The sequence below is a fragment of the Mytilus trossulus genome, chromosome 8 (genome assembly GCF_036588685.1).
Source record: "Mytilus trossulus isolate FHL-02 chromosome 8, PNRI_Mtr1.1.1.hap1, whole genome shotgun sequence".
NCBI lineage: Eukaryota > Metazoa > Mollusca > Bivalvia > Mytilida > Mytilidae > Mytilus > Mytilus trossulus.
In genome coordinates, this window is record NC_086380.1 from 29300172 (window position 1) to 29313824 (window position 13653).

At 32.4% G+C, this 13653-nt stretch overlaps 1 protein-coding gene across 1 annotated transcript; it reads left to right on the forward strand.

Annotated features, from left to right (window-relative positions):
- The first annotated feature begins 368 nt into the window (after window positions 1–368).
- Window positions 369–7993, forward strand: LOC134680781 (TLC domain-containing protein 2-like). The gene is made up of 4 exons (XM_063540013.1): window positions 369–820; window positions 3169–3251; window positions 4136–4218; window positions 5640–7993. The coding sequence occupies exons 1-4, from the start codon at window positions 612–614 to the stop codon at window positions 6057–6059; spliced, it is 795 nt and encodes a 264-aa protein (XP_063396083.1). The 5' UTR covers window positions 369–611; the 3' UTR covers window positions 6060–7993.
- Window positions 7994–13653: the final 5660 nt, after the last annotated feature.

The window sequence follows — 13653 nt, forward strand, 5'->3', positions numbered from 1 at the left end:
GTGACAGCGGATAAAAACCAATGACAACCACTGAACAAGAACCATGCATTTGTCTTGTGACAGCCACATAGATATATAATATGTAGGATCGAGTTACAGTAAGATAATATGTGTGCGCAATCAATCTCACTTTTCCACTGTACTTTAAAGATACACCCTTTATTATATTTTAAAGCTATTCAAATTTTTATTCACATAAAAAAAATTCAATGAAAAAAATACATTATAATCATAACTACACAGTGTAAGATCTGATAGATCACTTAACGCTAATGACAGGTCCAGAGTAACATATCTGATTTATTTATAAGTGTGTACACGACTGTTAGAATCTACATTGATTTGACTTTAAAAGATACGCATGGAATCTTACTTGCTTAAGTACATATAAGTTATTATAATCTACAAGTGTGTACTTTCATATCGTGTGTTTTGTAAAATATCCGATTACACATGTTACAAACATGAGCGTCTTTGGCACAGTTTCATTTCTGTTATAAAAATGAATTTAACAGTAACATGATAAATGTGTTTACCTATAAAAATATTCACTTCGTGCTCTACTAACCACGAACTACTTTACACTGGGTTGATCCGATAAACATAACATTATGTTTCTTAACAAAACTAATGTTATGACCTCTAATCAAGAGTATGGATATCCCGTTTTTTGTTCAACTATAGTAGCGTTTTCTGCATTTAACAAAATTGTTTCATTGATAAATATCCCGGCATCAGTGGGAACCGATCCTTGTACATGGAGAAATCTTATTGTTTCTGGTATACATGGACTTATAGCTGGTATATGGGGATGCCTTTGGTACGTATATTTAACCGGCACAACAATATTACGTATATATACTCAGTATATTATATCATGTATATAGCACGATCAACTATTAATAGTTATTGGAGCACTCGGCATAACTTTATATTATTTCATATATTAATACATAGTATTGAACACGTAGCACAGGTCGCTGGTGTTGACAGACACAGATAAACTGTAACATTTATTATATTGTTTTGCTAAAAATAACTGTGACCACAATGAACATATTTATTATAAACGGAATATTTAAAACATATAATACTGAATTTGCAGTAGGCGAACTAAAAATATTTCGATCGAAGTGGAGTATCTTCCATTTCTTCTGGGCCAACACCCCCTTAAAAAAACACACAACAAAAAAAAAAAAAACCCCAAAACAAACAGAAATAAAATAAAAAAAAAAAAAAAAAATAACACACAACCATGACAAAGTTAAAATTATATTTCTGACACTGACACAAATGCATTACACACACGTCTGAAAGGTAACAAAATATAATACAACATCAAAAATGTATCTCTTATAGAAAAAGGAAGAATGGGTCTCAACAATTTCAAAAGTTATTTTCCTCATTACTTTCCCGTATCGTCAGTTCGGCGAAAAGATAACGGACATTTAACAAAGTTGACTGTTAACACCAAGGCCAAAAGTAATTAAAGACCAAAGAAATGAAAGACTAAAAAAAACACCAATGTATACTTTTTTTAAAATACATGAAAATAAATACAAACCAAGAGAACTAACCCAATCCTACAAAAAGTTGTTTTTGTTACTTTATACTGTTTATGTAACTGAAGATGTCATTTTTTAATTGATTTTCATATTTGTATTTTGTTATTTCCGTCTCATTGACAATTACCCCATTTATAATTTGAATTCATATTGACTGCTATACTATTGATTGAATGTATGAAAACTTAATTTGCAAGAAGCATATTATATACATGATAGGGCAAACGAAAATATATACAATAAATGACAAACTAAAGACAGCAAAGAACAGTTGTTAAAGATAAAATTGAAAATGGAAATTGGGAATATGTCAGAGAGACAACAACCCGACCAACATGACCAAAGAGCAGACAACAGCTAGGTAATGTACGGAGATGGACATCTACTGACAGGAAATAATTACATAAAATATTTATCATCAATATTAATTTGTGTATTTCATGATTTGATTTTCTTAAACAATTAATACAACGAAACTTAATTTACTTATCGCTGTAATCTTTAAGAAGATTATGCAACCGTTTCATTTGATATATATAATGTTATCCTTTAAGTTATTAGTCGAGCGCATACTTTTCTATTGAAAATAAATGATTAATATGTGTATTAAGATAAGCTTGTTATTTTAAGTAAGCATAATACACACTTCATTTTCTATGTATTAAGTTCAACCGTAAATTACAAACTGCTTATCAAATTGTGGTTATACCTATGTGGTGGTAACAGTTCAAAATGTCAACAATTCATTGATATCAAAGACAAAACAAGGCCTTGTGAGAGGGTTCAAATGTCGAACAAATAGGGCTGAAAAAGTTTGTCTGTAAGGATGATACAGTAGACAAAATCCCGAGACATGATAGAACGTGGTATAAACATAGTGCCTAATTGCTCTATAACACCCCCAACTCAGGAATCGACGGTTTTTCTTCTCAGGATGTATAAATACGCGGCCACGTCAGGTGAAAATTGGACGTTAACAGTTTATATATCTTGAAAGTATACAATGTAGCTTAAAGATGTCTCCACTTTAAGAATCATTTTGACATATACTCTAGTAGTCTTTAGGTGACCTGTTCAAATGCAAAAGTACGTCCCTATCCAACATGCCTCAATTTGATTGACAATCTTTTCCACCGCTCTACACGTCAGTCGACACATTCTGCAAAGCTTACTCAATTAATCGTTTACGTTCTCATTTTGAATGATGTATTTACCACAGGACTGAATCAAACCACACACAATCAATCAATGAATAAACAAATTACTCACATATAAGGTACACCATCTTAATACGTAGATGTATAAAACCTAAAATTTGATCAAACCAAAGATTTGAAAATTGATATTTGCTACTATATACAGAACATGCGGCATTCTGGAGAAAGAGCATAGCCACGGAGTCAGAATAACGTGTTAGGGTACATTCGCTGGTTCCCATTTTTTTTGCGTGTTGTTATCTTGTGAGCTACTTCATTCAGATCCAATTAAACGTGTTGATTAAGAACAACATTGTTGGATTCATTTATTTAGAATTTCTCTGTTTTACTTTGTTGCTGCAATTAAGTAAAATTATTTTATCGAATATATTTTTCTATATTTATAGTCTGTTATTGTATCCTGAATTAATTGAAGATCCATACACTGCCAGCAATCCGTTTATTTTCCACATGGTTGTATTTTGCTCAGGTATGTTCAGTAAAGTTAATAGATCATTGCAAACTCAAATATAAAAAAATACTCTAGCTATTGTCAATATAAGAAATCAAAAGGAGTTCTATGATCGCCTACATGTATGTGACAAATATCAACCGAAGACCTTAGGACACTGTACGGATTTCATTTTTTTTGCCTATTACTAAATAAATTTGAATATTGCCATTTTAATACATACTTTTAACACAATGGGGTTTCTTTTGCCAATAATAGAATAGTGGTTCTATTTGGACAAAAAGGATGAGGTCCTGCTGCCCATTGGTTTTTGTTTAAAAGATAATGAAAATATTTGAAATACTTAAAGATTGCGCGAATAACGCACATATTATTTTTTCTCTCCGCTAGCTCTTTCTATGACATTGATTTTTAATGTCATCCTAAGAGATAATACTTACAAAAAAGAATCATATACTTGATTGAGAGTCATTTCAAATAAAAAGATACACAATTCCATGATATTAATTTGCTTCAGGAAAGGCTGATGGTTAAATGACTCATAATGTACCAACTGTCTATTAGTAATTATCAATAGTCTTAAAAAACAATAGATTTAGTGACCAACAATGGCCTAAATATTTGAAGGATGCCATGATCAGTTGCTCTGGATGATAATACATACAGCTGTTCTCATTTGAGGCATGTTTGGGAACCAAACTTCAAGCTTTATTTGTAATCTGTAGCTAACACACACACAAACAAACATGAAAACATATATCTCTAGTTTTACTTGTGCATGGAGATTTGAAATGCGGTAACTGTTCCGAAATCGTTTCATAATTTTATGAATAAAATGTTTAAAATCAAATATCTCATTTTACAAATGTCTGAATTATTAGTTTGATTTCTTTTATTTATAGGTTATTTTGTGTACGATTTTATTGATCATTTTATAAATGGCAAATCACTTCAAGAATGGGAGGTAACGCTGCATCATATTGCTGTAAGTTTTAATGTATCTTAAATATATTTATAAATCAAATTGTATGTCGATTCAGGATTTTTTTGTACGATGTTTTTTTTAACTCTCACATCTTCAATTCTCTTCAACTTCATACTTTATTTGATTTGGCCTTTTTTTACTTTTGTCTATTCGAACTTAATCCTGGTATATTTGATGAATTTGCTGACCTGCACATCATGTTAACTCAACCCTATAAAAAAGAGACCTCCATTTCGTTGTCAGTAACAACATATTTAAATTTGATAAGCTTCGCTTGAACAGTTCGTGAGTAAATGCACGGAAACGCTCTTTTTCAATCTTTTGAGAACCATAACTCCTGAACGATAACAGTCAAAGTCGTCATTTTTAAACTTGACCTCCATTCTGTTGTCAGTAACAACATATTTAGATTTTAACAGCATTGCTTGAACGGTTCATGAGTAAATGCACGGACAACATTTGGCTGCCACCCGCCCGGCAACCCGACCAAATCAATAATCGACATTTTTGTCACCAAAATCCGGTATCGTCATTATTGAACTTGACCTCCATTTTGTTGTCAGTAACAACATATTTCAATTTTAAAAAGCTTTGATTGAACGGTTCATGAGTAAATGCACGGACATCATTTGGCTGCCGCCCGGGCACCAAAACGCCCTCCGTACATCCCCAAATCAATAATCGACATTTTTGTCACAAAAATCCGGCTACAAATTCATTTGCACTCATGCATTTTAGCATTTCTCTAGAGCACTACCCCTATTTGTATGAGAAACCGGGATGATGTCAGATGCTCCAGAATGGCACTAGACAGATCCTTATTTAAAAATGGCACCTGTCGAGTTGCTCGTGACAAGTAAACATTGGAGCACGAATCTAATTTGGTGGTGTCGCAAATCAGAAAAGAAGACGAGATTGTGAGAACGACGTATGCAGCTAAGAGTATCCATTTTGAAGCTCTTTCACATTATAAAACATGAGCTTCATACGTGTACACCTAAATCGCCACACTTGTCTGATTTACAGCTCTTTATATTTCATTCTGTGGCATTCTTACAACTTTATTTCAATGTAGATTAATATCGCTATTATTTTTGGTATTAACTTTATTGGTACATATCTCCAAATGTTACGATTCTTGTATTGACTTTCAATGTTTTGGCTTTGAGCATCCCTGATCAAGATAAATCCAGAAAAGCGCCTCGGACTCGTATACCGTGTTAGAAGTTGTATTTTATTTAGAGGCGTTTTCCTTCATTCAAAAACACGTCTGTTTAAATGCATTTATGAATACCACAGTTGTTGATTTATATATCATATGTTTCATTACAATGGCCAAAGTTTTATGCTTAGCAGTATCATTATATTAGATGTTATTTGGATACCTTTTGAATTAATTTTATCTCTCTATTATTTTGCAGTGTATTGCTATATTTTGGCATAACTGGCACACCAAGACTTTTATTGGATACTCATGTATAGCACTACTAACAGAGGGAAATAGTTTCTTCTTGCATTCAAGAAAATTATTGCGTATATGTAAAATCGGATATGAATCTATTCTTTACCGTGTGTGTGTTGTATTGAATTTCGTCACTTTTATTCTCTTCCGGGTGCTACCGATAATGATAGTTCTTCATGGATGCTATGTTACTTACTTTCGACATCCCAATCTTTTTGTTGTTTCCATGACAACTCTTTGTGCGGTTATTGTTGCCGTCGTGAATTCTGTACTGTTATGGAGATTGTGCAAAACAGACATTATTATACCTTATTACAGACTTGTCAATCCAAGAGATAAACAACAACCAGAAAATAACAATAGTAAGAAGATTAATTGACCACCTAGTCATCAAAATGTTGGTAATAAGAACGCATGCCTTAAAAAAATATCAAGATATGATTTACTGCAAATTGTCAAAAAGTTATATTTTTTAAAATTGTATATACAAACCAAAGCTGAATAGGAACTAGTATGATCTAATTTTTCCCGGATTAAAAAAATCTATTAAAAAAAAGACTATTTCTGCAACTGCTAATACTAAAAAAAAAATGGTAATTACTGATATATTATGCAGGAATTCATTATCAACAATGCAAAGTTTGATGTGTGTCCCTTATATTCTGTCTTACCATTTAAGAGCTATTGAAATAATATTTTTATGAGAAATGTATATATGCATTTTAATATTTTTTATAAACATATACATCGTTTACCGTATTTTACAAACAATGTAACCGGTGCTTTTTATTAATATGTATACATATAGATTTGTCATTTATTAGACTTGCTCAGGTTGTAATATAATTTTCTGAATGATCGTTTTCCGTATTATTACTTGTATCTTTTTTTTTAAATTTTTATATATCTGCTGTTTTCTTTAAATCAAGCAAATGACATTTTTACAGATTTACTAAACTGCCGCTAAAATAGATATTAAATTATTCTTGCCAAAATAATACTCAATTTATTTTTTGCTATTTGTACAATTCTATTTATCGAATTGTTTGATGACTTATCATGATTAATAAAGATTTAAAATCTTATGAGTAGTAAAACTACTTGCATAGTTATGTTACTAGATGCATATATAAAGTGTTGGAGTTTACACTATTTTATTAATTTTCATTAATTTTACAATTATTGTAATTCTTATATATTAAATTTTTATTTTGATGATAACTGTGTAGTCATGTATTTTATTTCGTTTGAAATAGGGGTTTTCCCGTTTGCTATTTGTAGTTTATATTTACAGATGGGAACTAGTATAACTAGTTCGGATACTGGTTTTGTAACAGTATGTACTATTTATAAGTTTGATGTTAGGTGCAGGATGCACGAGGAAAGTTTTGGCGGTTTTTATGGGTGGGGTTTAAGGTTCATCATAACCTTTTGGCTAAAATGGCCGTATTTACACCCCAAATTTTACTCTGAGTACAGACTAACCTATACACCTGCAACAGTTTTAAGGGATGGCAGGAACTAGATATATAAATTTTAAATGCATTTTATGTTTCAGAAAATTATAAAATTTTCTAGATTTTTCTATCCAATTTTTTTTGTTCCTGCAGAATGTGCAAAAATTAACTAAGTAGTGAAAACGATTGAGAAGCTCCCCTCATATAATCAATGTTGTGAGTAGTATTGATTTAAATGGACAATAGATGGACAATATACACCTGTAAACAATAGTTGTTTTAACAGGTTTAAACTGTGTAACTGAGTGGACCGTATCAAATGAACTCGGGTGTTTGTTTATTTTTCTATCTTCTGCAGACTGGAAAAAAATGCACATCAAAATGCAGGTAAGTTTTTAATTTTCTGAAACGTAGACTTAATATAACTTTTATATATCTAGTTCCTGCCATGCCTTAAAACTTTCCTGGATGTACCAGTTTGTCTGTACTCATAGTAATTTTTGAGGTGTAACACGGCCATATTTTACAATTCCTTATGATGAACCTTAAAGGTACTATATAAAGTTTGGGATTTAAATGTATTAGTATCGAAGGTGCTCGCAGTTACGTCGGATTGAAGTTGGTCACATAGGTATATGTGCAGTTGCTGCTATGTTTATTGTACGTACAGGCGTTGGAGGCATTAGCCGGGGGAAAAGAAACGATGCGAAAGAGGAACAATGTTATATGTCATGTGTTTATATAATGTTTCGATTGAAGAAATATGTACAATTCAGTAAAATAAAATATTGTATCGCAAGAGAAAATAAGATGTTACTGCGAGCAACTAATCCTATATCTGTGTTTGTCTTGTTTATAGCCTATTGAATTAGAGATTACATGCTTTAAATTCGGACGAGCAGGGCGAGGGAGAATTTAAAATACTTCTCATTCGTTGTCTTACTCGCCCAGATATCCATAACTCATCATTATATATAAGTTATAATAATGAGGTTATCTCGATATGGTCCAGTTGTGACTTATCCCAAGGCTCTTGGTAGTTAATGGTCGGAAGCGAGACCAAAAATGAGAAAAGTCAAACTCATTTGATTAAGCACCATTGGTGAATCTTGAGGAGAAAACGAAGCGCGCTTGTGGCTAACTAAATTGTAAGCAAAATATTAGTAAGATCTACTGAAAGGTTCATGCTATACAAATACTTATTCTATAATAATAAAGGTAACGTTGATCGCTGGTATATATAGTTGATTAATTCTTTCAATTCAAATTTCAGCAAGTTCAATTTTAAGACTAAATCATAAGTCGAGTCGGTCTGATTTTATTTTCATTTTAACAGTTACCTGCAGGGTAATCATGTTAATAGGGTTGGCGATGGGTGACACAAAATCCCTCAATTCTGATCAAACGGGTCTTATTTCTGAGAAGCCTTTGCCGATATCTTGATATCATATACATATCATCTCTTTTTCCTTTTTTAACTGCCCTTTCTTTTGTGCTTCTGTTTCCCAATATTTAGTAGACACATGGCGCACAACACCCATCAAAGAACCTTATCAATTGAATGCTGTAAATTCAGAAATTAATGCGAGGTTTTTTTATTGCGAAAAATGCAACATAGTTGTAAACGCAATAATTTAAACTCGCATTATGAAATATTTTATATAGATTAAACAGGATTTTTCACAAAATCGTAAAATTTAAAATCGCATTTAAGTATTAAATGACAGAATCGCAATAATAAATGCACGCAAGTATGATGAAATATATCGTTAATTTATGGTTTTTGGTCTAATCCTGCAATGGAGTATATATCGATTATTATGCGTTGAATATGTTAAGAAGCCGGTGTTAAGAAGCCGTTATTTGCCGCCTCCCTCAGCGTGGTTATGAATACAAGGTCGCTAAAATAAATGCACACAAATATACTTAATGCATGACAAATATTGTGCAAAATACTCAAAAGTAAACCGACTTTATGTATATTAGGAGAAACAGTCTAATTATCATGATTATGGTTAGAATGAGTTATATTTGTTTTACATGTAGCTTTACCATTTTTTTTTAGTTTAAACATAATTTATTTATCATCAACAAGGAAATTATAATTGTGTACTGTGTATGATATTTGTATTCATGATGAATAAATATACCTAGAATAACCATTTTGCATTGCATTGATCAACACTGAAGAATCTTTTGATTTGATCAACACTGATTAATCTTTTGATTTGTAGACTAGTCCTATAACATATGACTTCGCATTCTTATTCAATTTTTAACGTTTTTATACTGATATTTTCATTTTTTTTTTTTTTTGAATGCGAAGTCATATCGAGATACGTCAATTTCCTTTAGCACTTTCCGACATGATTTCAGGTCGGAACAAATTTGCTTCAATATTCTCTCGATGTCAAAAATTTAACGGACCAAATATCATTTTGAATAACTTAAGCACGAAAACTATTAAAAAAAATACTTACTTGTGCTAAAGAAATAGTTAATCCATCACTTTAAGAAAATTTTATTCTCGAGTCGGAGCTCAATAACACCAGTTTAAACATGGCGCCCAAATTTAAATAATTTTCGGAATATAAAATTCAAATGAAAAAAAAACGAACTTATGGCATTGTTAACCGAGGATTGGTTTCAATGTAATTTCTAGCTTTAAGATACAGAAGAGAATACAGTTTGTTTTAAAAAGAAAAAAAAGAAATTCTTATTAGCATTTTTATGAAACGATAATATAATATATCCTTGAAAGAAAGGAGTTAATTTTTCACAACACATGATCAATCATAGATTTTTTTTTTAATTCTAATAGCAAAAACTCCCGCATTTTCTCTCTCATTCATAAAAAAAAATATTTTTTTTTCTAAGGTGTTAAAGAAAAACACTATCCCCTACCCCCTCCCCCCAATAATGTTTCAGAACCTTCATTAAGGGAAACGTTGAAAATAATTTCTTACATCTATATATTATACCTGAGTTATTTCAACTAATGTTTTCATTTGTCAGTCTCTTGAATGGTTTCAAAATATATGAAAAACAATTGTTATATATGGGAATTTCTGCAAAGTTAAATACACGTGTCAGTTATCTTTATAGAGTCTGTATATTGTTCCTTAGTCGTTTGGTTTGAACTTTCGATAAATGTCTCACTGGTAATGTCATTCGGCGAGCGAAGCAATCTTCATTCACCGTACTACTATAATAAAAACATTATGTACTGTTTCTCAAAATATAGTTTTGGAAAGTTTTTCCCGAAATTCTCGGTCTTCTGATTTCATTCGGCGAGCGAAGCAATCTTCATTCACCGCATAGTAAAAACATTCTGTATTGTTTCTCGAAATAGTTTTGGAAAGTTTTTCCCGAAATTCTCCCGTCCTCTGAATTCATTCGGCGAGCGAAGCAATCTTCATTCACCGTACTACTATAATAAAAACAATATGTACTGTTTCTCAAAATATAGTTTTGGAAAGTTTTTCCCGAAATTCTCGGTCATGTGATTTCATTCGGCGAGCGAAGCAATCTTCATTCACCGCATAGTAAAAACATTCTGTATTGTTTCTCGAAATAGTTTTGGAAAGTTTTTCCCGAAATTCTCCCGTCCTCTGAATTCATTCGGCGAGCGAAGCAATCTTCATTCACCGTATAGTAAAAACATTCTGTATTGTTTCTCGAAATAGTTTTGGAAAGTTTTTCCCGAAATTCTCCCGTCCTCTGATTTCATTCGGCGAGCGAAGCAATCTTCATTCACCGTATAGTAAAAACATTCTGTATTGTTTCTCGAAATAGTTTTGGAAAGTTTTTTCCAGAAATTCTCCGTCCTCTGATTTCATTCGGCGAGCGAAGCAATCTTCATTCACCGTATAGTAAAAACATTCTGTATTGTTTCTCGAAATAGTTTTGGAAAGTTTTTTCCAGAAATTCTCCGTCCTCTGATTTCATTCGGCGAGCGAAGCAATCTTCATTCACCGTATAGTAAAAACATTCTGTATTGTTTCTCGAAATAGTTTTGGAAATTTTTTTCCAGAAATTCTCCGTCCTCTGATTTCATTCGGCGAGCGAAGCAATCTTCATTCACCGTATAGTAAAAACATTCTGTATTGTTTCTCGAAATAGTTTTGGAAAGTTTTTCCCAAAATTCTCCGTCCTCTGATTTCATTCTTTGTTCGCCGTATATAAGCATATAAAACATATGTGTTGTGAATAAATTTGTAACTTAATTATCGGTCCATTTCTGTTTCTGCATACTCAACATTCTTCTCCTTTAATTGTGTTCTGCTACGACGTAGCCAACAACGTAATTTTTAGCCAATCCAAATCATTACTGAATTATAAGAAAATCGGCGAGCGAAGCAATCTCCATTCACCGATATTTCAAATATTATTTCTTCTAGATAATGTTATACAATCTGTGTCGTTGTCAGTTTAACGGAAATGTACAAGTTAATTTCAAGAATGGGGGAAAATAATTTTTACAACTGGTTAAAAACATTTATCAAGTACCAAATTCTGCAATTTTCTAAGCCACAGTTTTGCTAAAATTTCAATTGGATGAATTCCATCTAAATACAAATCTTTAAAATTATGCGATATATGAGTTTGGATATTTCTCCTACTGCGTCCCCTACGTACTCTGCTGGATTTTACTAGATCTAACGAAAATTTGGGTCCCGAAGTAGTGGAATTTAAAGAGTCCAATTTAGTATTAAAACTTTCAATAATTTCCTGCAGCTTGATGTCCTCGTCTGCAAACGTTTCTGGAATGGCGTGTCCTTGATATTCATTCCAGTGGGTGATTGAAAATATTGGACACGACAAAAAAATTACCTCAGCCGACGACTTAACCTCTAGTATTTTTGTCTTTATGGATACTAGTCTTTCAATTACGCCATCTATAGTTTCACACGAATTGATAGAAATAATTCGGTGAGCTCCAATTTTTGTGAACTCGCAAGTTCCAAGCCAAACCATTACTAACGGCCTTTCAGACTTACAACTTGAAATACGACCTACAAGTTCTTCGACAAATTTGGCGTTCCTACTTGTAGCCCCCCTTTTCACAACAAACTTAATAATTGTGTCATCGCGCTGTACACTCCTCAGAAGATAATTCCCTTTACTGTCGGTAAAAAGAAAGGCTTCACGACTTTGTTGACCACCAATTTTCTTCTGAAAATCATCATCAAACCTGTCTAATTGCTTACGCACTGCGTGTTGAGACATTTTGGGTAAAAAGAATGCCACGTGTTATTTCCCGCTTAAAGCCTTACGGTCTTATTCAACTGTGGATCATGGTGAGATCGTAGAAAAGTTTTCTTACGAAATTAAAGATTGATTTGCTAAATATTTCATGCATATCATACACGAAGTAGCATGTATTCAATTAGACAAGTTTGATATCTATAATTATTAAAATAAAGATCCTTAAAATCCGGTTGCAAGTATTTCAGACAATTAAAATTTAATGCCAAAAAAAAGCTGAAAAAATCAAATTAAATAGATTTTTTTTATCGTATCTTAATCAATAATTATAATTAATATTTTAGAAGTAATTAATATATGCAGATCATTTTGACAATAAAAAAAATCCCCAGTCTTGAAATTGTAAGTACATTCTACGCATCGACTATCACTCTTCGCCGTTTATCCAGTCTCTTTGATAATTGTTTCATTTTTGGCTGAAACTTTCCTGGGAACTTTGGATTCTCATTATGAACAAATGGATCAAAAGCTCTATGATGCCGTCCATTGATTGTAGAGAAAAGGTCGTCTCCTTGAAGAAAGGCGATCATTCTTTCAATATTTTTGTCTCTGTTTGATTCCCTTCTTCGGTGTCTGTACAACTCTTTCTCTATAATTTGGGAATCAAACACAGAATCCAATGCCTCGCCAAGTGGACCTACAATCTGACCACATCGTTGGATTGTGGTTTTAGTATACCTCCCTTTAGCAGCATCTAGAATGTCTTTAAAAAGCCTATTCAATATTTCATTCATAAAATCTTGAGGAAGATTTCTACCCATAACACCACCATAATTAACCGTTCTGTTGTATATTAGGTCATTCTTCAACTTTTCGGGGAGCCATCCATTTACAGAGACTAACAAACGGTGTGCAAGAATCAAATATTTTGGGTGTTTCGTTGAGAAGAAATGAATAAGGTCGAATTTCCAATGAGTTAGCATAGCCTCACCATCAGCCTCTCTTACAGCATCCCGACGACAAAGAAGATTTAGACCAACCCAAGCAATAGCTCTGCTGTAGTTGCATTTAAAATCAGAATTCGGAGAATTTTCGGTTTTGCTTGCTGATTTTGATTTCCTCTTTGGTTTGCCCTTTTTTGCCTTCTTACAAGCTGCTTTACAGAACCAATCCCCTTCTGGTAAACTATCTGCTGTCATAGTTATACATTTCAAATGATACCATTCATGACCAGTACATCTAGATCCAGCACTACAGCCAATCATGGGTTCATCGTTTCCTAGATCTTGCTGACATGTGCAGTACGGA

Excerpts from the sequence above, each read along its gene's own strand:
- LOC134680781 (XM_063540013.1), top strand. The coding sequence starts at position 612 with ATGTTTCTTAACAAAACTAATGTTATGACCTCTAATCAAGAGTATGGA. Across the intron at positions 821-3,168 it reads GGTATATGGGGATGCCTTTG|TCTGTTATTGTATCCTGAAT; the intron begins GTACGTATATTT and ends CTATATTTATAG. Across the intron at positions 3,252-4,135 it reads CATGGTTGTATTTTGCTCAG|GTTATTTTGTGTACGATTTT; the intron begins GTATGTTCAGTA and ends TTTTATTTATAG.